The 23,298-nt window shown below is 48.2% G+C and overlaps 1 protein-coding gene across 1 annotated transcript in view; it reads left to right on the top strand.

Annotated features, from left to right (window-relative positions):
- The window catches only part of LOC135317502 (protein ELYS-like), a 29,526-nt gene extending 11,585 nt beyond the window's left edge, over positions 1 to 17,941 (top strand). The window contains exons 8-25 of the mRNA XM_064473795.1: positions 718 to 850; positions 938 to 1,119; positions 1,594 to 1,649; positions 3,805 to 3,889; positions 3,977 to 4,066; positions 4,229 to 4,373; positions 5,124 to 5,239; positions 6,008 to 6,101; positions 7,589 to 7,712; positions 7,842 to 7,898; positions 9,112 to 9,258; positions 10,010 to 10,197; positions 10,369 to 10,513; positions 10,608 to 10,721; positions 12,357 to 12,504; positions 12,591 to 12,703; positions 13,873 to 14,061; positions 17,855 to 17,941. Of these exons, the coding sequence (XP_064329865.1) occupies positions 718 to 850; positions 938 to 1,119; positions 1,594 to 1,649; positions 3,805 to 3,889; positions 3,977 to 4,066; positions 4,229 to 4,373; positions 5,124 to 5,239; positions 6,008 to 6,101; positions 7,589 to 7,712; positions 7,842 to 7,898; positions 9,112 to 9,258; positions 10,010 to 10,197; positions 10,369 to 10,513; positions 10,608 to 10,721; positions 12,357 to 12,504; positions 12,591 to 12,703; positions 13,873 to 14,061; positions 17,855 to 17,941 (2,213 nt within the window). The remainder of the gene's footprint in view (positions 1 to 717; positions 851 to 937; positions 1,120 to 1,593; positions 1,650 to 3,804; positions 3,890 to 3,976; positions 4,067 to 4,228; positions 4,374 to 5,123; positions 5,240 to 6,007; positions 6,102 to 7,588; positions 7,713 to 7,841; positions 7,899 to 9,111; positions 9,259 to 10,009; positions 10,198 to 10,368; positions 10,514 to 10,607; positions 10,722 to 12,356; positions 12,505 to 12,590; positions 12,704 to 13,872; positions 14,062 to 17,854) is intronic.
- The last annotated feature ends 5,357 nt before the right edge of the window (positions 17,942 to 23,298 follow it).

The following is a 23,298-nucleotide window of genomic DNA, read 5'->3' as shown; positions in this document are numbered from 1 at the left end:
AACTCAGCAGAGAACAGAGACCCATTTTGCCAAACGACCTGTCTCCTGGTTCCCTGCTCTGTCAGGGTAAAGGATGCACCCCCCACTTTGCTCACATCTGGAGAATGCCTTCTCCCCAGAGACGACAGACCATGCCACTTCTTGAGAGAACCCGAGTGTAACATGGTCAATGTTTGATGTTAAACTCTTTGTTCCAACCTCCTGTTTGTTGGGGTTGGGTTTTGGTGTTTGTTTTGTGTGATAATTGTGTTCTTTCATTCTGACTGTGCTGGAAAGGAGCTATTCGTAACACCTGTAATCGAGTCGAATCTGGAAATTAATAATGCCAGCTGAGTGATCAAGTGTATACGACAAGAATTTGTATGCTTTCTAAAAGCAGCAATGTATGTTTTCCTAGGGTGGTGGGTTGTTTTTTGGTTTTTGTTTTTTTCTAACCATCTTGATGCACTCTTACTGTATGGGAGACTTGATTACCTGACAATTGTGTATTGGATTTGTCTTAGGACGGATACAGGTTGAACTCGCAAAGGGGGGCAGCATGACTGAAACCTATCACAGAGGTGATGCTATGGTGTACATTTTTAAAATTCTTCTTAGTCAAGTGTTGTGTTTCATGAGTGACGTAACAGAATGAAGCCAAAATAGAAAGTGATGTTTTGAAAATGTCAGATAGATTGTATTTTCTCCCAATAAGAAACAATGTCTTGTCTTTTACAGTCATATCTCCTGACACCAGTGTCTCCGTCTTCAGCTGGCAAGTGAACACACGCGGCCAGGGAAAACCATCTACTTATTTGGGTGTATTTGACTTTGACTGCTGGTATGAGGCTCAAAAGCCAGGCTCACTAAGGTAGGTTTTTATGAAGCTGGTTTCAGTATCCCTCCCCATAATTCACTGGAAAGTCGGCGTTTAGCTTCTGCACTTGTTTTCTTTCAGGCCAGAAGAATCCCTTCAGGACTGCCCCTATTTTGCACTGTGGTCACTGGACGCTGTGACAAGCACGACTGCTCCAAACCTCCTTCTGGATGTTGTGGTGCAGGAGCGCAGCCTAAGCTGGAGAGTTCCTCCTTCTTACCCACAACCTGAGCTGTGTTTTCATCCAAGCACCTATAATTTTGGTAGGTATTACACGGCTTTGAGTAGTGATAAGCTTAAACCGAGCTCAAATGCCATTTATTGGTTCTCCTGGTCACTGTTTGTCACGCAAAAACCCAACCAAACCGAAACACCCCAACCCCGCACCCACCCAACTGTGATGACGTTGTACTGACCAAGTGTGTGCTGTTGTGACACCTGCCTGACAGGCGGCTGGGTCTGGGGGTTGGGTGCTTCTGTAACGCAGCCCGTGAGGTGGTGCTGGTGATCAAATGAAAGGACTCTGGGCTGAAGCTCAAAGCGCAGCACCTCGATAGCCCCGGAGGTAAAATTTCTACACTCAGCCATTATTTTTCTAAAAAAGGCTGTAAGTGATGTCATGAGGAAAACGGGTACTCAGTTGTACCTTTCCAGAGGTTGCTGTGACAAAAATGCAAACTGGTGCTACCATCATGGTGAGAGTATGGAATGTTGTCCAACGTTCGTTGTCTCTGCAGATGGCACGTGCCTGCTGAGCTCTGGAGTTGTTCATGTGACGTGCAGCGGCTTCCAGAAGGAGGTGAGCTTTTACTGTGTCTTTACGGAGAATGTCAAGAGATGGAGCTTTCCTAAGCTTTCCATGGCGCTGCTTTCGGTGTCAGGGACCATTTAATGCTCCTCCTGCCCATCCACACGCGTAACTGCAATTGTACCCTGCCAGTTTTATCAAATGTAATGTTTGAGGTCCCCTCTTGGGAGTATAAACCCACCGTTGCCTCCCGTTGAAGCACGATCAGGGACTGAATGTCTAGAAAGGAAGAGAGCGCTGCTGTAGGAGCAGGAAGAGAAAGTCGGGGAAAGCTGTTCCTTCTCTCTCATCAATGAGTGCAACTGCCTGCGTGGTCCTGAGTTCGGGTTTTGATCCCTGATGAGCTGGGAAAAGAGGACAGAATGGAGAAAAGGAAGCATCGTTCCCTCAGAGCAACCTTCAGGCAGAGGAGCACTTGGTAGGAAGGGGAGAGCAGTCTTTCCCTGCCCTCATCTTCCTCTCTACTGGATTCCTCACCAGATCTGTGGGGGTGCGTTGGGGCAAAGAGCCCTTGTGCACAGTGTGGTAGCTAACATGAACGTCTTGGCAGGTTGGCCTGGCCCATAGGCTGTTTCTTTTGCAAGCCTGATGTAGGCTCTTCCATTCAGATTGGGTGATCTGATGTCAGCTCCACGTTGGGAATAATTGGGAAATGCAGAAATTTGTCATACCCTTTGCTGAATTGAGACTAGATCATTCAGAGGCTTGTTAGGGATTTGAGCAGGAATTGCTTGTGAATGTGAGTAAGACAAATCTCAGAATTAGGGGCAAGAAGCTTGGTTTGGGGTTTTGTTTGCCACCGTAAGTCGTACTCGGTGTGTTTCCTTGTCTGAGACTGGTTTTCAGAAAAAGATGGAAATCTGATGTGTGTATTCGAACGTGTAGAAATGGCTTTGAATGTGATGATTTTATTTAGAAGGGAAAGATACTTGTGAATGTGCTTAAAAAGCCAAAGAAAGAAGCAAACAAAAAGCAAAAGCCCTAAAAAGGACAATTTGATGAGGGCTCAGTCTTGGGCCCCTCGGGACAAGAAGGACATAGAGTTGCCGGTGCGTGTCCAAAGAAGGGCAACAAAGCTGGGGAAGGGTCTGGAGAACAGGTCTCATGAGGAGAGGTTGAGGGACCTGGGGTTGTTTGGCCTGGAGGAGAGGAGGCTGAGGGGAGACCTTATCGCTCCCTGCAGCTGCCTGACAGGAGGCTGTTGTGAGGTGGGGGTTGGCCTCTTCTCCCAGGTCACTAGCGATAGAACAAGAGGAAACGGCTTCAAGCTGCATCAGGGGAGGTTTAGGTTGGATATTAGGGAAAATGCCTTCACTGCAAGAGTGGTCAGGCCTTGGAAGAGGCTGCCCAGAGAGGTGGGGGACTCACCATCCCTGGAGGTATTGAAAAGACATGTAGACATGGCACTTGAGGCCTGATTTAGGAGACATGGTAGTGTTGGGTTGACAGTTGCACTCATTGATCCTGGAGGGCTTTTCCAACCTTAAGGGTTCTATGATTCTATGTTTCTATGTTCATTTCACCTGGAAGAAGTACCAGAACACCAGCTGCACTAAGCTACTCCTTAACAGTGCACGTCTGTGCCTGCCTGTGCTTTGCCCTTCTGAAGGATCGCCACGGCATTAGAACACAGTGTTTGAAGTGCCTAAAACTGAAACCTATTAGAACATCAATGTTTCACTTCTTTTCTGTCATTTTGGGAAATGACAACTTAATGTTTGGGGTGTCGTAACTGCTTCATGTCTTCATAGCCTGGAAAGCTGCTTGATCTTGGCTTCACTGCTTCCATGCAAACGTTGCAGAGTTCTGTTTGTTCTGTCCCCTTCGCGCATTCCTGATGGCAAACTTCTCTGCACCCCATGTGCCATGGGTATAAGCAGGGCACGTTGCTGGGAATAGTTAATTGGAACGCAGTAAATTGAGAGGATAATGCAGAGGCATGCAAATAAAGATTAGAATTAGCCTTTGGGAAGTTGATGTGTCAGGGGAAAAATTCCATGTGCTCCTCACAGCAACAAGCAGCCCAGCCTGTGATGCCTGAGTGAGTGTAGGGTTAGAAACAAGCACTTACTGTTGGTGGTTGGGATGTTGACAGCAGGTGGGATTCTCCTTTGATTTCGCCTGTTACTTTTAGGAGGAGCAGTTAGACGCGGTCTTGTCAGCTGCTGCCCAGACAGGTTCTGTAGGGCTTCTGACTGGCTGCATTAAGCTTTGGACATCTAAAGGTAAGACTTGTTATGTTTTTTTTATGTTGCATGGTTTCTTCATTTGGAATTCTTGATTCATTTCTTTTTTGTTCTCTCTTTTTAAAGAGCAGCCAAGTTCTGCTGCTAATTTACAGTTTGCCCTTGACTGGACATGGAGCAGAGTGATCTATACACAACACGAATTTGATGACATATGTGAGTACTAGTGCAGCCATGCTGCAAACCTAGAATCAGTCTTTCCAGTTGAGCTCATTCAGTGATCTGCTGGTAGATGGTCTTGCCCGCAGATCTGGAAGTGCACTTTGAAACTCTGCAATGGCTCTGTAGGCTAACGATTTCATACCTGTTCTTGAAAAGGTGTTGCGCTGTTTGACGGCTCCTGCAGCTCCACTGACCCGCAGAGGTTACAGGCTCTGCAGCACCGCCAGTTGCTTTTGAGCAACCTTAGCACAGTCTTGAACTGTTTTCTAACAGAGGCACAAGAGCTCGCCGGAGAAGGTTTGTCACAGTATTTCTAACTCTCTGGTATGTCTTATGAAGATTTGGAACGATGCTGGGGCTGTAATTGTGGAAAGAGGAGCTTCTGTTGGTTTTGCTGATTGGCAGAAAGTCAGATGTAGCGGGGAGAAGGGGCTTAAATGGGAGGGGTTGGGGCTGCCACTTACCGGGGGTTGAGTTCAGGGCAAGAGTTTGTTGGGGAGCTGGTGCGAGTGGGTGGGGAGGCTGCGGTCAGCAAGGAGCTGTGCAAGCACCCGGCTTGAAATTACAGCAACGGGATGTGGCACTGTGACAAATACTCCCTTTGATTGTCAGCCAGCAGTGCGTGATTGCATGCAAATATTGGATTGGAAATGACTAAAATCAGAGAGGAAGCCTAAATGAGTAACATGTAAAGTGAGTTGCATGAGTTTCTGTAGCTGTTTCTATTAGAACTTGTTCCTGGCATATTGAGGAGAAAAGAGAAAATCCCTTTGCTAGAGTAAACGTCTCTGCTACGTGAAGAACAGGTGCCTTATCCATGAGTGGATTTAGTAGTTCCAACTTCACTTTTTTTTATTAAACCTTTAGTGAATCTTCTTCTTTGTAAGGGTTGCTTGTGATTGTGGGCTTTTACTTCAGAGAAGGACGTGATACGGAGTGAAAAATGCACAGGCAAAGATTTCTACCGTGTTATTTTTCTACTTTCTCTTTAGTGCAATGAGGGGAGCTTTATAAAAAACAAAAGAAATTGCACACCAACAGTCCTCTTAAGCTTCTTTTCATGTTTTGCAGACTTGACAAATAAGCTGGCGGTGACCAGCCTCGCAGCTTTGTATGCACGAGTGGTCCTCTGGTTCTGTGGGTCCCGCCTCCTGCCCGAGGGCTCAGGTAAGCCTAAACTGTCACGCGTCTGTAGCAGTCAGTGCTTCCTATGAACACGTGCTTCCCCATGGTTTTGTCAAGGCTTCATCAATACCAAGTCGTGCCCGTTCAGTGACAGCAGATGCTGAAGTTCTGCTGCTGAAATTGAGATTTCACTGTTTTTTCAACTGCGTCGTGTAGAATGATGGAAGCAGTTTCTTTCCGGGGTGTTTCTCAGAACCAGCACTAAGCCTCTGAGGGAGGGAGTTGTTCGTGCCCACAGCTTGAAATCTTTGGGATTGTAAACAAGTAACTCCTAAAGCACCAACACGGGAATGCTTGATTTTACAGTAAAAGCCTGACGTGCGTGTTTTGAACTTTTTAGGGATTGTTTGAGGAAAAAATACACCTTGGAAATAGTTCATCATTTGGATGGGTTATAAATCCTATTGTCAGCCTTAACTGTCTTACGCATGTTCACATGACATGTTTAAAAACCCATTCCCTTTGAGAACTGGGGTTTTTTTTTTTAGAGTGAACTTCAGCTGACACTACATGTTCTGGATGCTACATCACCTGTAAGCTTGAAATGGCACTTAGGACAAGGAGGAATTGAGTCCTGTGTCGTAGGTCTCTTTTAGCAAAGGCAGAAGGAGGCTGGGCTTCTTTCAAAGTCGGAGGCTGGCCTGTGCTTTTGATGCTTAGCTTGTGTGTTCTTCTGTCTTTTTAGTCAAAAACTGTAGGTTGAAAATGGGATATGACTGCTTTAACTTACTTCTTATTTATTGCCTGTAGGTGATGAGATGCGTTTCTCTAGACCTTTCTACAATTATCCTCTGATTCGGAGCTACTACGCTGGTCATCGACAGCAGCTGGAGCGTTTATCAAGGTAGGATGTGCAGGAAAGCTCTAGAGCAGTTCCACTGCAAATTCAGAAGCGGCAGCAAGTGGCTTTTCCATCAGCAGCTGTATTTGCTACGCTTCATGCATTTGCTGGCAACACTCTTGTCTGGAGTGATGCGTGTGTCCTGCTGAACAGAGAGGTTCCTCTCCCGTGTTGAAATGTTGATATATACCTCTGCTTAGTGCCCTTTGTTGGTATCATCATTGTTTTGAGGCGCACGTAATTCATTGGCAATTCTGTGTCATTTGTTACCACTGGAAAAGGTTGTGTGGTGAGGACAGGATCCGTCACGGCCAGGTCAGCAAGGCACGGCCTTTGCAGAACAATTGTTCTGGGCACAGAAGAAAGCGTGTTTTAGGAAAAAAAAACAAAAAAAACAAAACCAAAAAACAAAGCAAAAATAATCTCTCTCAATGACCAGTGATAGATGGCGATAAGGGGATTGGCCCAAATCTCCCACTCCCAAGCACCGCGGTGTCGTTGAAGGAGATGGGCAGAGTCACATGCAGCTGGCACGGCCAGCGCTCTCCTGGCTACTGGATAAAAGCCCCTTCCTCACAGGAACTCCCTTTCCTGGGCTGGCTCACGAGCATAATGGTGATGCGCCTTGGGTTAGGTGAGAACAGATTTTTCTTTGGCAACTGTTCTGTAACCTAAAGAAAGTCCTCAAGTAGCCGTGGCTGTGGCACCGTGAGCAAGGTGCAGCAGGAGGAGTCCAGGTGGAAGCTGCTCTATGTCAGGCGCTGGCTTTCAAGCTCCTCTTCCTGCGCGTCCTTCTCAGGTAACTCTCGTACAGGCTCACGGGCTCCTTAGAAGCACCACCTCCAGCGTGCTGCTTCTGCTCGTCCTCCTCGGGAAATGAAAGGCTGGCGTCGCAGCCCGCAGGAGCCTGCGATGGGCTTCTGAGGAATGCAGTGTTTCACAGGCCAGCCCTCCGTCACTGTGATGGCACGTGCAGAGGCGCAAACGTGCTGCTTCAGGGGATACCAGAATTCAGCTGCGGGCTCAGCTTTCTGACCGTGACTGTTTTTCAGTAACAGAAGCGAGGTGCTGAGACCAAAGCCTGACATTGCCGTGCTGTGGTCTCACCGCTGTGCGTGGGAACACTCCCGCTGGGGGCGTGAGGTTTGGGGTAGCTTTGCTCACACTGCCCTTGTATTACAAGTAATGCGGCACAAAAGAAAAACTGAAAACTAAAAGGTCGCTGCAACTTTCCCCTTAATAAGGGAGCTTTTTGGATTCCTATTTGGAGCTCCTTTAATAATTCACTAGGATCTAATGAGCACCTTTCACCTGACTCCGAAATTTCTTTCCAGTCTACTTCAAGTCATGATCATGCCTTTGTCTGTTTGTTCCTTTCTTGGAGTCGTGGGAGCTTTAGCTGGGTTTGTTCTGGCTGGAGGAAATCTGTGACACCGAGAGGCTGCAATTAGTGTTTTCCTCTGTCAAATCCTCGCTACGTTTTGTTCCAGAGGCAAATGGGACTCTGACTGCCTGATGATCGATGGGATGGTTTCCCAGTTGGGAGACCAAGTTGAGGAGATGTGGCAGAGAGAGGAAGGAGGAACTGGGAAATACCCACCTCCTAGTTTACAGGTGAGTGTTGTGTTCCCTGAAAACAACCACCACCACCACCACAAACCCCAGCCCCAGCCCAGCCCTCCCCCAAAGCCAATGATTTCTCAAAGAGAGGAGTTTTAAAAAGCTTCTACCTTTTCATTCCAGGCACTGCTGGAGCTCTATTTGCTAGAAGGCGTTGAAGAAAGCCACAAACATGCAATCGTATCCCTTGGAGTTATTTCTGTCACACCTCCAGTATACGCGCATCAGGGGTCTGAAATGTCTGTCACCTACGCGTTCGATGCATTTTCTAATTTGTGCTTCAAACACACTGCGGATGAACACGTGTAGTTAAGAATTAAGTCGCAGACAGAAGCATTGTTTGATTTCTTTGTACTGTGGATTGTTTAGGAATTTTTAAAATGTTTTGTTGCAAAGTCTTTTCTGATGTGAGAAAACAGGTTTACTAAGCAATGTTAAAGGTAGAAAGCTCCCCTAGATTGTCTCAAAATGTAAACTGTTTTTCATTTTTGAAGCACCCACAGCTGTAGCAAACAGCTGCTTCCTCGAGCGATGCACTAGAATGTGCTGCTTCAGAGCAAAAGGATTTCTGACAGCGGTGTACCAGGACCTGATGTTGCTGAAATCATCCATTTTCCAGCACAGCTAAGAGGGCTTGCTTTTGTGCTGTTACAAGTGCGGGCACACAGAATAATAGAGAGAGAGAAGGGAAAAGTCATTGGGCAGAAACTGAACTTTTAAGCTGCCGAAATACACTGTGTTGCTTTGGCTGTGTGTTGCCTGACCCGAGAGGGGAGCCTAGAGAGCAGGGGCTTTAAAGCTGTTGCACCCCGGAGCTCTCTGATGAGAACAGACCCCCCAAAACAGCTGTCAGAAAGAGAGAGTGACACTGCCAATGAGTGATCCACATACTGGTTTAAATCCAGTTTTAATCATGCAGAGCTAAGCTGTGCTGTAAGGACACCCTAATTTCAGTTGTTTTATATACGCTGGAAAGGAGGGAAGAAACCAGCTGTAGAATTTGTTTGCTTTAATAATCAAGCATTGGCTGTTCTCGTGTTTTGAATGTCCAGCTGGTGGCTCCAGTGACTAAAGAGGGAGCCTGTGTTTCCAACGGAACTGTTTAAATATCGAAAGGCAACCTTTCTGAATGCCTTAGAGAAATCAAAGAGTCTGTCTTTCTGGTTATTTATTCAGAATGCAATTTTGTTGTTAGGGCCTGACTATCTTCAGGTTGCAACAGCATGAAATGGCAAGACTAATACATGAGTATTTTCTGCGTCCTACCACTATGATATTCTTATTTCCTTTTATTATCTATTAATATTCTATTAACAATAGTAATAATGTTATTTCATGTGATAAATTGTTGGTCTTGCAAATCTATTAGCCTTAATTAGATACTTGATATCAGACAATTTACTTGCTGCTAGACATCACGCATCCCTTTCCGAACAAAACAGAACCTTCCGTCGACTCCTTCGCAGCTGCCTTTGCCATCCCTTCGGGCCTTGTTAAGCTTATTCGAGGTTTTTGGCTTCTAGACCACAAGGACTATGATGTAAGTATGTGACAGTTTAGTTGGGCACACATTGCAATACAATGCTATGATCTATCAAATGATGTAAAAACCCTGGTGCTTAGCTGATACCAGGTGATAAAACATGGGAAGCTTCTTTTTTGTAATGCTGCTTCAGCAGCACCTTCAGCAATACGTGATGGTCTGCAGTTTGGTTTTAATTACGTTGAGAGGAAATGGATTAAGACAATGAAGAAGTCAGCGTTAATGCTTGACGTGTGACTTGCCAAAGCCGTCTGTTCAGGTTGTTCTCAGCAGAGCAGTCGAGCGCTTTCTCAAAAGCAGTGGTTTGGGGACTTTAACTATTCAAACTGCCATCCTGGCAGCAAGACTTGAGACAGAAGACCGCAAAAGTGACTTTTCAATCTAATTCATGTTCCCTCTGATGCTGAAGGTTGTTCTTTGCCTGTCACAATGTTAATATAACCTGTTTGCCTGGGAGAATGACTTGTCTTTATGAGAGGTGATGTTTGCCTACGGAGATTTGGTTATCCTGGCCAGGTGTGAATCACTCCTGTCAAAGGACTCCCTTTGTTCTGTACGGCTCACGGAATATCTTTTTTCTGCAGACACTTCAGCATTTATATTTACCTGTCCGGTACCAAGCCCTTCATTAGTCACCATCTAAGTTTATTCAACAGAGATTCACCCTTACTGAAGACACTTTTGAATTGTTTTGTTGTGCGCGTGTGTGTCTCTATATCTTAAGAAACCTGATCTCTACCTTCTGCAGAGCTCCCTGGCCCTGCTGCTTGAACCAACTGCAACCAAACCTGTGTCGTGGCAAGGCGTGCGAATTCTTCAGTCCCTCATGTGCCAAGGAGAGCATAGGCGAGCCCTCAGATACACGCAGGTGATGAAGCTCTCGGCCTCCAGCTGTAGCGAAGTGCGGCTTTTCCTCACTGTGCTGTTGTCCAATAGGTAAAGAAATATCTGCCACCATTTTGGCACTCAAATACTGTGAGAGGTGGAGAACAAACACTAGAAATCACAATCCCCTACACTTCCTTTGAACTTTGAGCACAATATCTGGGGGGCATCTTTTTGGTGATACCATTAATATGCCTTTACGTCTCACAAAATTAACTACAGGTGCATGGCGGAGGCTTGGGCTCTGCTGCAGGAGCACACCACTCAGTTAAAGGAGGAAGAGCTATTAAAAGACATGTATGACATCTGTCGGGAGATGGGACTAGTGGAAGACTTCCTGAGGCTGCCTTTCACAGACTCTGAACAAGTAAGTGTGGGCAAGAGGAAAATCTGAACCCCCTCTTTGCCAAGAGAAGAGGCAGGGTCATCATATATGTTTTAAAATGTGTTATTTCTCATAGAAGTGTTTGGAGAAATTTTTACGGACTCATGAGATTCTTTTAGTCCGGCACCTGCAGCGTGCCAACTGTACGGCAGCCCCACAGCTGAACCAGGCGATGAACGTTCATCTCATGGTAAGCGTAAAAGTTCTGCCAAGTGTGCAAGGTTCTCTTAGGGGTTACTAACTAGATTTAACAGTGCTCAATAAGAATCCTGCTTTCTTTATCACACCCTTCTTTGAAATACTTGCAATAAGCATCTGCACCTTTCGTTACAGCTGAACCTAAAAGTTGAACAAAAAATTTCACTTCTCCAAAGCGACCCTGTGAAGTTGGAAATTCTGTGTTCCAGGCTGTTGTTGGCTCCACGTCAAATAGTTTGTTTGTGTCTGAGGATTAAATAAGTGTCGTGGTTTAGCCGGCAGCTCAGCCCCACACAGTCGCTCGCTCACTGCCCCACTGTTAGATGGGGGAGAGAATCAGAAGGGTAACGCTCGTGGGGTGGGATAAGAACAGTTTAATAATTAAAATTAAAAGAAACAACAGTAGAAATGCAATGTAAAGGAGAACAACGAGAGGCGCAAAGCCCCGCGGGAGGGGGGAAGGGAGGGGAGAGGGGGAACGAACCGCCGAAACAAACCACACGCGCCGCAGCCGCCCACCGACCCGACGCCGCGCCGCCTCTGCGCTGCCACTGCCCACCCTCAATATACTGGTCATGGTGTCACATGGTATGGAATGAACCTGCCATTGGCCAGTCAGGGTCAGCCGCCCCACCATGGCCCCGCCCCTCCCAGCCCCGCCCCCCCGCCACGCGGCAGAGCGCGGGAAGCCGGAAAGGCAGCCGCCCCCCACGGTGAGGAGAATTAACCCCTTCTCATCCAAAACCAGCACAATAAGTATCTTTCCTGTCAGCCACTCTTACCATTCAGATATTCAGGCACGTACGTTATGTAGGAACGTTCGGATGATTGGAAGTTGTTTGGGTCACTGTGGAAGGAAGAGTGTGTTGTCTGTCATCTCTGGTATCTTGCAGGCAACTCTGGGTGCCAACCCACAGGCAACATTTGCATCATGGGTTGTTCTTTTTATTATTTCCTCAAGCTATAGCGTGAGGTCTGCAATTCCACAGCTTTCGTTTTACCACTTTTTGGACAGAAATTCTTACCTAACTTCTGAGTCTCAAAATAGGCAGGTCAAATTCTGTGTTATGGGAACTTCTGTTGTGGTTCTGTGATCCATCTGCTGCTTTCCAGAACCATAGTTTCCCAGGGAAGCAAACTTGTGGGGTGGTTCTGGAAGGTTGAGGTCCTGCGTTTGAAAGCTTCCATCCCGGGGGAAGGGGTGTGTAGGCAGCTTTCTCTTCCTCATTTTAATCCTCACTTCCTCTTGTCCAACGTAACCCACCGCTGCCCTGGAGATTCAGTCACCTCGGGCAGTGGCGTTTCAGGAAAAACAAGGGAAAGGCACTATTTTGTCAGCCATGTGAAGCTTGTGGGTGCTGACAAGCGTGTCAGAATGAGGTTCTGCAGGGTGCCGGCATGGTTTTAGCTTAAAGTTGTAGGTTCTGCTATTATTCTAGTCTTCCTTCCGCTTGGCTAAAAATTCCGGGTGAAGCTGGTGTGCGCTGATGGGCAGAACTGGCTGCCGCTCTGTGCAGGGGGTGTATTTTACTGCACCTGTAGAGGAAACATATTCCCTAATTCATAGCTCCGTGCTATGAACTTCTTGTAACATTTAACTTCTTGCTTTACGCTTCTCGTTCATCAGAACGACTGTGCTCCTCGCTGGAGACAGAGAGCAGTTGCCAGACATTCTCTCTCAGCCCAGCACGGCAAGACCCTTCCTAGAGGTCAGAGGCAGCTGGCTGTAGAGAGAGCCAAGCCTTACCATCTGCCTTCGTCCGGACCAAGAGAAGGTAATTTTTAAGGGGGGGAATATAACGCACAACTAACCATCGCTTTGATTGCACAAGGCTGATCGTTTTTCCCTCGTGCTTTACAGCTGCAAGACCAAAGCCAATCTCGACAGTAACAAAACCAGCTAATGCAGGAAATGTGGATCCAAGGGCACCTTTCAGCAGTCGTGTGTTGGCCAAAGTTAGAGAGTTATGGGTAGGAAACGAGCAGAAACCCAGTTGAGAGAGAGTTTTTCTGTTATGATAATGTTTGCTATGCAAAATACATGTGTTTATATTATGGTAAATGTGTTCAGAGAATTTAAGATGGCTAAAACTAAAACCCTGATTACCATCAAGCTATTGGTGTACACATCTTGCTAGACTTGATTGTGTGATCAAATAGTGATCTCTTCCCACTTGCTGACACATTTCTGCTTTGTTTCTGCCTCTTTTACTTAAAAATAGGCAGAACGATAAAGAGCAGGAAAGAGGCCTGTAGCTGTCAGATGAGTTTCCTACAGGTGGTGTGGCCAAATCAACCCCAGTTCTGGTATATTTGGCCTTGAGGGCAATGAAGGTCAGTTACTGCCCTTCTCTGCTGTCCTTTTGCCATGAGAAAAGACCAAGACCTTGGGCAGATCGTACTATAAGGACATGCCCGGCGTGCAAATAAGGCCGCAGATAACTAAGTAGTTTAATCCCCCATCAGAACCCCTTCTCATGGAAGATGACTCTCAGGGTTGTCAGCGCACTCCATTTATTTGCTGCAATTCATCCCTTCCCATGTAACCAACCATAAATAGCTTCTGGTGGGGAAGAAGCAAGCTCCAGGCAGAAGCCAGCCCATAGCCTCTTGTGAGTTGTTAGGCAATGCTTGTAACGTCTGAGCCTAGGCCAGTCGGAAAATGCTATGAAATAATAGAATTTCTCGTAGTAAGTTTGCATTTGTTTCTTATGTTGTTGGTACTTTTGTCTTCTGTGCAAAACTTGCAGGTTTCCATCGCAGGAATGCTGTTCTCACCAAAGCAGTCGCGATAATGAGTGCCTTTGAGATGCTCAGAGAGAAATGTTCTGTGGTTCCTTCTGAATTACAGCTGTTCCTCAAATAAAAAGCGTTTTCCAATGCACTGAGCTGTGTGGGTGACCCATACGTGAGGCAGAGGGAAAAATGCAGGTGACGGTGCCTGATGTGCCTGTTGGTTCAGGTCACTCACTCCTGGGCCGTGCATCACCCGGCGTGGTTCAAGAGCAGACTCACCCCACAGCAGCCATCGGTGTGGTGTGCCTTGCTCTTGAACTTGGTTTAAACCCAGACTAGACCATGAGTTATTAGCGAAAGCCTGATTGCTGGTAGTTTGACGCTGCAATTGTAATGTTAATGGACAGAGAGAGAAGGATGCAGGAGGGAGGTGTGTGATTTCTGTGAACACCGACAGCACAAGCGTAGATGACCCTAGGAATCCAGGGCACAGGAAAAGCTTTGCTTCTGATCTAGCCTATTGGTCTCATAGCAGCTTCCTGAAGGACGAGAACGGCACGCTCATCTCCGCAGGATCCAACAGTGATGTGGGCCAGGTAAGCCTTGAGTCAAAGAACCAACTGGAAGCAGCTGTCAGTAATACACAGTTGTGGGTCAGTCAGTTAGTTTATCTCCCATTATTAACATTCATGTAAATGTAACAAACAGGGGATGATTCCTCCAAGCGTGCACACCTGCCATAGTTCCTTTCTGACATTCACACATGGAAGTTAACACACCGCACCTCTCTAATACATAATCATTGACCTGGCTGGGCACCCCCTTCTTCCATGGGTCTCTATCTCCGCCGCTTAAGTTTAAAGGTACAGTGTGATTTTAATTCACTGCGCATGCTCAAGAGGAGTGGGATGGGGGTCAGCCCTTTCATCCCTCAGTTGAGTCGGGGGTCACTATCTCCCGCTGTTGGAATTACCTTTCCCCCAGTGACTCTGCGTGGGCAAATGTGCAGTTTTTCAGGGCCTTCTGGGGCCAGAAGTTCCCTTTGATCACTGCTGACTGAGTTGGGGCCTTCCCTTCACACCCTTCTTTGTAGCAGGATGTTCCCACTGTCAGTCCTTGAAGTTCTACTGATTTGTATTCTTTTAGGAGGTTCCTGTCAATGGGGCAGTCATTGCTAATAGCCTCCTCTCTGGCCCAAGCATTGTTTATTATCTTGTTAAAATTCTCAGGTGTTACCTTCTCCTCCTGACTCACTCGCTCTCACTGCTATTCTCACTTGAATAGCAAAGGCTATTAAAGACCAAGGGAACAAGCTCAGCCAAGACCTGCTGAGCAGACGCCCAAGCTGCCCACTTCTCGGAGGTCTCCTCTTGTGCCCGCAGTGGTTGTGTCTGCTGGCGCTCGCAAGGTTCCTGCCAAGACAATGCTGCCTGTAAAACCTTCAGGCTTTACCTGTTGCTCCTCTGATCTGGAAGACTGACTCAGCAAACAACACAACCATCCAGGACATCAGTATATGCAGCGCCTGGTCCCTCCTGCCTCTCTTTCTGCAAAAAACAGTCACAGGAGAAAGTGCTGGAAAGCAGGCTCACATTCAACCTGTGCAGCAGCAAATCCCCCGCGGGCTAGAGGGGAACTTCTTCCTCGACGTACCCGTTTTCTTTTGGCTAAGTCTGAAAAGCAAGTCTCTTGTGACTGGCCAGACTAAGCCTTTCCTGCTGCCTTAGCACGCCCTGATCTCCAAACACAGTAACAACGGATAATAAAAGCTTGCCTTTTCTCCTTACTGCCGGTTGGGACCATCCACTGCCTGCTTGGAAATCAGGGGTGCACGTGTGCTACTGCTTCGGTTATAAGGTAGGAAGATGCTTGTTTGTATTTCAGAGCCTTGCAAGTATTCATTTAGGGAGTTGTCACCATGAGCATGGCTAAGCTGGCTGCTTGGCTTACAGCTGTACGGGGCACAGACAAAAATTGCTCTCAGGCTTGTCCTCTTGCTCAGACATCTAATGAGGCAAAGTCACCGCAGCATGACTGCTTCTAGGGCAGCAGTCTTCTGCCTTGCTTTTGCCTCAGAAACTGGCTGCAGATAGGGGTGGGGTTGTTTTGCCACAGGGTTTGTGAGCCCAGCTTTGCCTCATCCCCCTCCTTCTTCAGCTTGCCTGGCTGTGGCTCCTCCTCCCCCTGCCAGGCTGGAGAGCAACGAGGGTGGTAACATCTGAAATGCGGGCACTTGTTCTCAATTGTACCTGTCTCCTACGGGAGAGCTGAGAGACCTTGCTCACAGAAGACGGGCTAGGGAGAACACAAGGCAATCTACATTAGTCAGGTGGTAAGGGGCCAAAATTTCCACCACAGACCACCTCCTCCTGGGTGAAATGCTATTGCCAATGGCGAAAAGCCTCAGGTTTTTTTAAAGGCAAAACCAACAAGGAGACCAACAAAAAAAAAGCTGGATGATTTTTTTCCCCCTCAGCTGGGCTTGTTTTCCCCAGCCCTGGCCACTCTGCAAGGCGATGCTTGTCACCAATATGAGGGTGCAGGAGAGGGCCCAGAACAGGGATGTTGCAGGCAGCACATTTCTTGAGGCTCCCAGTAATGCAGTCGCTGGGGATTGATCAAGAAATCGGGCAGTCGCCCAGAATTTCTATTTTTGCTCTCTCCCCAATTCCCATGACTCTTTTTTCCCTTTCTCTTTCTTCTCTGCCTGACTCCCCGCCTGTATTTCCTGACTCCTGTCTGTCTGTCCTGCAGCCTGTTCCTATGTTTTCCTTTCCCCACACCTCTCTCCCCCGCTCCCTGGCCTTCTCCTTCCTCTGTCACCGCGTCCTGGCCGCCTGGTTCCCCTCTGTGCTGCCGCCTGTCCCCTCTCTCCCGCCTGTATCCCCCGCTCGGCCGGCCCTGCTGCTCTCGGGGCCTGCGGGGGGGCGGTTCCCGCCCAGGGTCGGGCGGCGGGAAGGCGCGCCCCGGGGCATGCTGGGAGCTGTAGGCCTGGGGCAGGGGCTGGGGCCGGGGCAACATGGCCGCCCGGCAAGCTCACAAGCTGTGAGGCACCCGTGGATTCCCTGAGGTGGAAGGCAGTCGAGTGAGCGGGGCTGCAGCAGAGGGAGGGAGGCAGCGAGGGAGGGAGGGATGGACAGACCGAGAGAGACAGAAGTGCCTGAGCTGTGCCATGTGCGTGGCAGTGCAGAGAGCAGGAACTGCGGTGAGTCCTGGGCCCCTGGGGTCATGTCACCCCTCTTCCGCACCCCAGTCCCTCCTGACACCCCTCTTCCCTTTCCCTCTGTGGATTCTGTGGTGGGATATGTAGGTACATATGTATTTATGTGTATGTACGTAATTTATATTATACATAGACATAATACAAATCTTATAACATGAAATACTTGTTTATACATACTTTAATATTTATAAGTATAGAATAGTAGTATTTTACAGAAAAAATACACTGTTCTGTATGTAAGCTATGCCCGGCCCAGCTCAGCCACCCACGGGGTGGGCAGGGGCTGCATTAACAACCCCACACTCCCTCCCGCTGAGCAAATGCCCGCAGGCAGAGAGAGGTGCTGCAAAGGCAACACCCAACTCTTTTAATGAATTTTAATTAGTATTTTCTCCCCCGGAGTGCCCCAGGTCCTCTGCACAAGCTTCTAACAGGGTCACTTGGTCCTGCAGTCTGTGTCTTCCCAGTCAGTGTGAAAACTGTCAGCGTGGCACGGAAGCAGAGTGGAAAAGGTGCCTGCAGAGGTCCAGGGCGTGAGGTCGCGGGGGCCCTTAGGGAGCACAAGAACCTGAGGAGCAGGGAACGCTCCTGGGACAGTTCAATTTCTGGGCAGTGCTGAATCACAGTCAGACCTTCCAGGTGTAGGTACATGGATATAGAGGGAGGGGAATTGTAGGAGAGGAGAAGAAATGTGCTTAGCTGGGGAGCAGCTTCCCTGCCAAAGGGCTATAGGCAGCCCTGTCCTTGAGCGCGTGCCACGCCGGCCTTTCTTCTGCTTTAACTTCCAAACAGCATATGCCTGGGCAGCTGTTCTTTTTCTCCTTCCTTTTGGATTTAAGTTTCAGCGGCTACAACCGCCGCAGTTGAAGCTAAAACCAGCTTGAGTGTCTGGACTGCAAGTGCATACAATGGCCACATCCTGTAGTAGGCACTACTCCTGGCCTGCTGGTGAAAGACTCGAAATCCTGGTCCGTCTGAGGACTCTGTTGTTGCTGGTAGCGAGTAGTGACAGGGAGGCCGTTCTGTTTCAGTGGCTTTCTAGAGAAGGCAACAAGACGTAATACCAACACAACTGGGTCTTGTGACTGTGGAAGCAGGCTAGAAGACCTGGCCCAACTCTTTGCTGAAGCTTCTGGTAGCTGATTCTTCCTTTCCTTTACTTGCAGCCAAATGAGGTAGAGCAGGGTAAGACTGTCTTGACCACGATAGGTCTAAAGACCTCGCAGGGCAGCCAGAAGGAAGCTGTTGAATGAGGCCTTCGCTGTGGCACTACTCTGTCAGTAGTCAAATGCTAGAGAGGAGAAGGCAGCTCACAAGCAGGGGATGGTGCTGGGCCGGTGGGTCATGGGCAGCCGTAGTCGTTGGCTATGTCCATGTTGGCCTCCCTCTGCACAAAAACCTGCAGCTGGCCCAGTGACCCCTGCAGGGCCGCCCACTCCCGCTCCTCCTGGGCCCCACCCAGGGGCCCCCCAAAAAAGCAAAAATCCTGTAGTGGGAGGGAAGACTTAGTTTTAGTTAGAAGGAATTAAAGTCAATGAAAGGCAAAGCAAACGCATCCCCTTCTCGTTTGCTCTGCGTGTACCTGCTTTGGGCTGTGGGTAGGCGTAGGGAGGGTGGAAGCCTTGCCTCTCTCTTGACAAGCCCCTCTCTCCCCCTGGAAAAGCACTGCAGCCTCAGGTGCTTCTGGTGTTGGAGGCACCATTAGCTTTCTTCTGAAAGCCAACTCAGCTCTTGGTCTTAAGTGTGGGGTTTGTGTTTTGGCTTTTGTTTTGTTTTTGAAGACAGATATTTCTGTATGCTTTTCAAAGCAGAACGTGGGTCATGGTGTGGTAGGAATAAATCACTGGAAAGCTTGCCAATTATTGTTGAGCCGTAAAGCAGCAAAACCAAATTTAATTAAGGGTTTTTGTAAAAAGGATGCACAAAAGCTTCCCTTTGAATATTTCTTCATTGTCTTGCTCTCATGTTAGCTGTCAAGTTAGACTCTTGCCTGCAGGCCATATAATAACTGCTTCCTGAGAAAATACAAGAAGTAATTAATAGTTCATGAATGGTTGTGCCTCAGTACTGGTCGATGCTAGACTGTATAATGCCAGACTCCAAGAGGGAGCTTCCCTAGTTTCTTGATTGCTTCTGAAAAACCACAAAATGAGAGTGGCTGTGCCTGCCGTGAGAGAACATAGGCCTGTTTTGCCATGTGCCAGAAAGGGTGGCATATGGAGCATGAAGCTTCCAAATACTTGATCAGGCTTCCTTTTTAACAGAACTAGGTACAAAAAGTACCTAGGGAAGGGAAGCTGAATCTTCTGGTAAGACTTGCAATGGAACGAAGGTGTCTTTCTCAGCTCTGGGTGTTCCTCTCCAAAGGCACATTTTCAAGAGCTTTTGAGTCAGTAATGCGGTCATGTTGTATGTGCTTTCCTAAACATATAGAGCAGGAACGATTCACTGGCGTGAGGAATCAGCTTCTGCATGTAGATGGTTTTTCCTCAGCATCTGATACAACTGCGCCTTTGAATTCTTCGACTACGTTAGGGCCTAAAGCACAAGAGCATTCTGCAAGGAAGAGTTTTAATCTCCCTTCTGAGCAATTTAGTGACGTCTTGCGGAGAGCTGTTCCGCTGACATTGTGAAATTTGGTTCTACGCTTTTGAACAACTGAAGACATAATAGGCAGTGAGTCGCGTGTCTCTCTGAGAATGTTTTCCTAGTGTAAGCTTAACTGGGGCTTGGGGCATAATATCATTCAATCGGCTGGAAAAGGAACAAGGTGAGAGTTACCCTTTCTCCTTGTGGAACAACTGCCCTTGAGTCTGCATCCTCAATAAACACTGCTGAGTGTATTTCAGTACATCTGAAATCGAGAGTGTATTTCAGTACATCTGAAATCGAGAGTGTATTTTAGTACATCTGAAATCGAGAGGTTTTAAGGCAATGTTGCAAAGCCCTTCAAAATTCAAGGGACACCTGGAATAATAAATGGGAAATGTTCTTTTTTTCCAGGTCATAGACATTAAATATGTTCATCAATCTTTCTCTGTGAACTTGCATGCATATTTTTATATATTTCAATACTACTGGAAATTTTTCCGTTTTCAACTCTTTTTAATGGCAGTTCACAGTTATTTTGTATAAAACCAAGATGTTTCTGTTGACCCCACCTATTGAATATTTGCGTGATGTAATTATCACAGAATCACAGAATCACAGCTTGGAAGGGACCTCAGGGATCACCTAGTCCAGCCTTTCTAGGAAGAGCGTTACACAAGCCTCTGGTTGACTATTCATGCCATTTAACGTCACTCGTTGAAAGTGTGTGCGTGAGGTCTGAATTCAACCTTCGTACACAGGTGGTGAATAGAAGTTTCCCCAGTGACTGATTCAGAGCACGGAATTAAGCTCTCACTCTGCACTGCGCTTTGGAGGAGGAGCGGGTTTGTGCCCCTTCTCTGAGTGGAAGGTGCGCTGAGGGATATTTCGCCCTTAGGGAACCTGAAGTTAAGCCAAAGAATGTCGAGCGAGTCCAAAACACTGCTTAAGCCTTTGGAACATCCCGGCTATAGTCACTGAGGCAAATGAGTACTTTAGTTGAGAAACACTTATGCTGGGTAAAATGAGAGGGTGAGAGGCTTTTGCTGCTTCAAATAATCATGGAAATGTAATTTTAAATGTGGTTCTTAAGATGAGCTAAGTCTGCATTTCTTTTCTTAACAGGACCAAAATTTTGAGCCTGTTCCCAGAGTGAAAAAGAGCACAGGAATTCCATGGAGTTTCATGGTGGAGGTGAAAGATCCCAGCACAAAGGGTGCTGTGCTGACAAGCAGTGGGAAATATGCAATGCCAGCTCTTGCTGCGTGAGTATGGAATGAATTGGACCGATCAAGAAGTGAACAAGAGAAACCATGCGCAGAAGCGTGAGTGGCAATGCAACCGAACTGGCCAGCGTCTGTAGTTACAGGGGAGGAAGCATTGTCATTGCGGCTTAACCTGAAAATCTGTGATGCTTTCTAATGCTACAGTAGGGTGGTCCTCCTGTTCGTGCCCCTGGAAGTTGGTGAAACTTGTGCTGTGCTAAGAAGCTGTATTTCTGCAAAAGATTTCAGTGGTGTTTGCAGTGGAGTTGCTCTCTTGGAAAGGCTGTTTTGGTTCTGTTTGATGTTGCAAAGGCTCCTTGCAAAATTTAACAGATTGCCACTGGACTGAGATTTCCTCCCTCTGACTTTTATGAAATCCCATGTGTGGAACACACAGAAGTTTTCCCGTGGCTGTAAATTAAGAAAATACTACTGTGTGCTGAGAGGAGTGGCTGTTTTAAAATGCACTTGGTAGCACTTCTGTTGTGCTGCCATGGATCCCCTTTTGTAGAAGGTGTAACATAGACTTCTTCCATTTCTAAAATGTAATTACTCAGCGACTAACTTGATTGGAGACTAACTTGGTGCTGAGCCTGCCATTTACATTTACCGTCTGGTGAAGGAGAGGTGGGATTAATTTCACCTCATTTCTAGCTGTCAAAAAATTATTTTTCTAGTTTGAGCTGGTTTCTTGGTTGATCGAACGAATGCAGAAGGAAAATTCTTCCCCCCTCCCTCTTCTAGGGTTGTGGCTGTAGACAAGTAGTTTAAACCAAAGGCTTACGTTGCAGAAGGCTAATGTGGAGTGAGAGAATTCCATCTGTTCTCTTCCTTTGATAAAATCCAAAGCTTGGAAAAGTTTTCTTTGAGCCATCTTTAAACTTTTCTCTCCCACCAGGCCCTCTCCCCCTCCAGGGAAGCTCCTGTGCGAGGAAAGAAGGAAAAGCCTCCCTTTTTGCCAGAGGAGCCATCGCCCTCTTCTTCCTCCTCATCCTGCTCTGGTGATCCTAGTCCAGATGAGTTGTTGTGTCTCATTTGTGAAGATGCAATGTCCAATGCCGCTGTTAGTGCCTGCTGTGGAAACAGTTCCTGTGACGGATGTAAGTGCAGCTCCCATGGTTGTTACTTCAAAACATCACACCTGATCTTCTGAAAGCAGAAAGAGGAGATCAGGGAATTACTTTGTCACCAGCTCTATTTAAGACTTAAGCAGAGCCTGAACAGGAAAGGACTCTTCTCACTTAAAGGGAAAAAAGGCAGGAAGCTTTTTTCCCTTTTTACTTATGTAGTTAAATCCTCTTGACAGGTGGAAGGAGGAGTTTGAGAAGAGAGCCTAACTGCGCAGGTGATCACAGTATTAGATATCGAACGCGTTTGGTTTGTCCGCAGCCCTTTCCCTCACACAGAATTATAGAGCCATCTCTGGTGCCTTCCTGTGGTCTGCAGCCAACGGGGAGCTGGGCATTTAATCCACACTCCTCTCCACGGGAGAGGTGGTTAAAAACTTCAGAGCTGTGCCGGTTGTAGCTGGGATAGAGTTAATGTCCTTCAGCGTCGCTGGCAGAGTGCTGAGGGCACACTGATGTTTCAGCTGCTGTTAAGTAGCGGCTCCGTGTCGCTAAGTAGCGCCTCTGCTAGTCAGGGGCCTCTCCAGCTTCCCGAGCTCTGCCCGACAGGTATGAGTGGCCGCGCCAGGGACCCCTCTGCCCGCCCAGCTCCATCAGGGGTGATGCCCAGGTGCGAGGGCAGAAGGAGGCCCCGAGCCGGGCGTCAGTCGGCCAGAGTGAGTCGGCCAGCGTCAGTCGGCCAGCATCGCCTGCCCGCACTCAGCTGGCTGGCGTCAGTCAGCGTCAGCGTCTGTTGTCGGGAGTCAGTCAGGACTTAATCCTGTCGGCACCGCTGACCCCCCGTCTGGGGTGTGGGGCTGAGCGCGGTGGTTCAAGTGCCGCCTTAGGCCCGTCAGTCAGGGTGGCTGTGTCAGCCTTGGCTGGCAGCTGTCACCTGCCTTTGGGCACACGGTGCCGTGTCCTGCTCTGCTGAGGGCGGCTCCTCGTTCCCTGCCTGCTTCAGCTCGTTTTCCTGCTTCCACGTGCCTGGGCTTTGCTGGTTTAAGGCAGTGAAACGAACTTAATCAGGCTTCCCTTAACTTTGTGTCTTCTGCCTAGTGAGCCGTCGGACAGAGCTTTGGAGGAAGAATGGTGACAAGCCCCTGCTGGTGGGGTGGTGTTTTACTGGTGTGGAGGAGAGGATACTTCAGTTGGTGGGAGCGAGTCCCCAGACCCCTGGGCCTGTCGCGTGGGCTGCCAACGTTTCCGCAGCTCCCCTCGTCGGGCGGCTGTTTGCAAGGGGTGTGTTTGAGCACTGGGGGTTCAGCAGCCGCCGGGCCCTGGCCCTGGGCAGCCTGCTCTGGGGGACCCTGCCTGCGCAGGGGCTGGACCAGCTGCCCCCAGGGATTCCGGAAGGCCTTTCTCTCCCTTGTGACTCCGTGATTCTGGAACTGGTGCTGCGAGGGGCCAGCGCTGTGGGAGCGCTGGGAACGTTGTCTTCCCTGGGCTCTGCCTCTGTCGGGACGGCTGCGTGTGCGCTCTGCCCTGAGACACTCGGCGCCTGCGCCCGCCTGCCCAGGTACGCCAAGCAGTGTGCAACAGAGCACACTTTCAGGAGTGACCTGAGGAGCTTTTGCTAGCTTGGCCGCGTTGGAGAGGGACTGCAGCTCCTGCATGCAGGAATAGTCGTGTTGGAGAATAACCCTAGGA

Source organism: Phalacrocorax carbo, chromosome 26 (genome assembly GCF_963921805.1).
Source record: "Phalacrocorax carbo chromosome 26, bPhaCar2.1, whole genome shotgun sequence".
In the NCBI taxonomy this organism is placed as follows: domain Eukaryota; kingdom Metazoa; phylum Chordata; class Aves; order Suliformes; family Phalacrocoracidae; genus Phalacrocorax; species Phalacrocorax carbo.
This window is presented reverse-complemented; position numbering and strand designations above follow the sequence as displayed.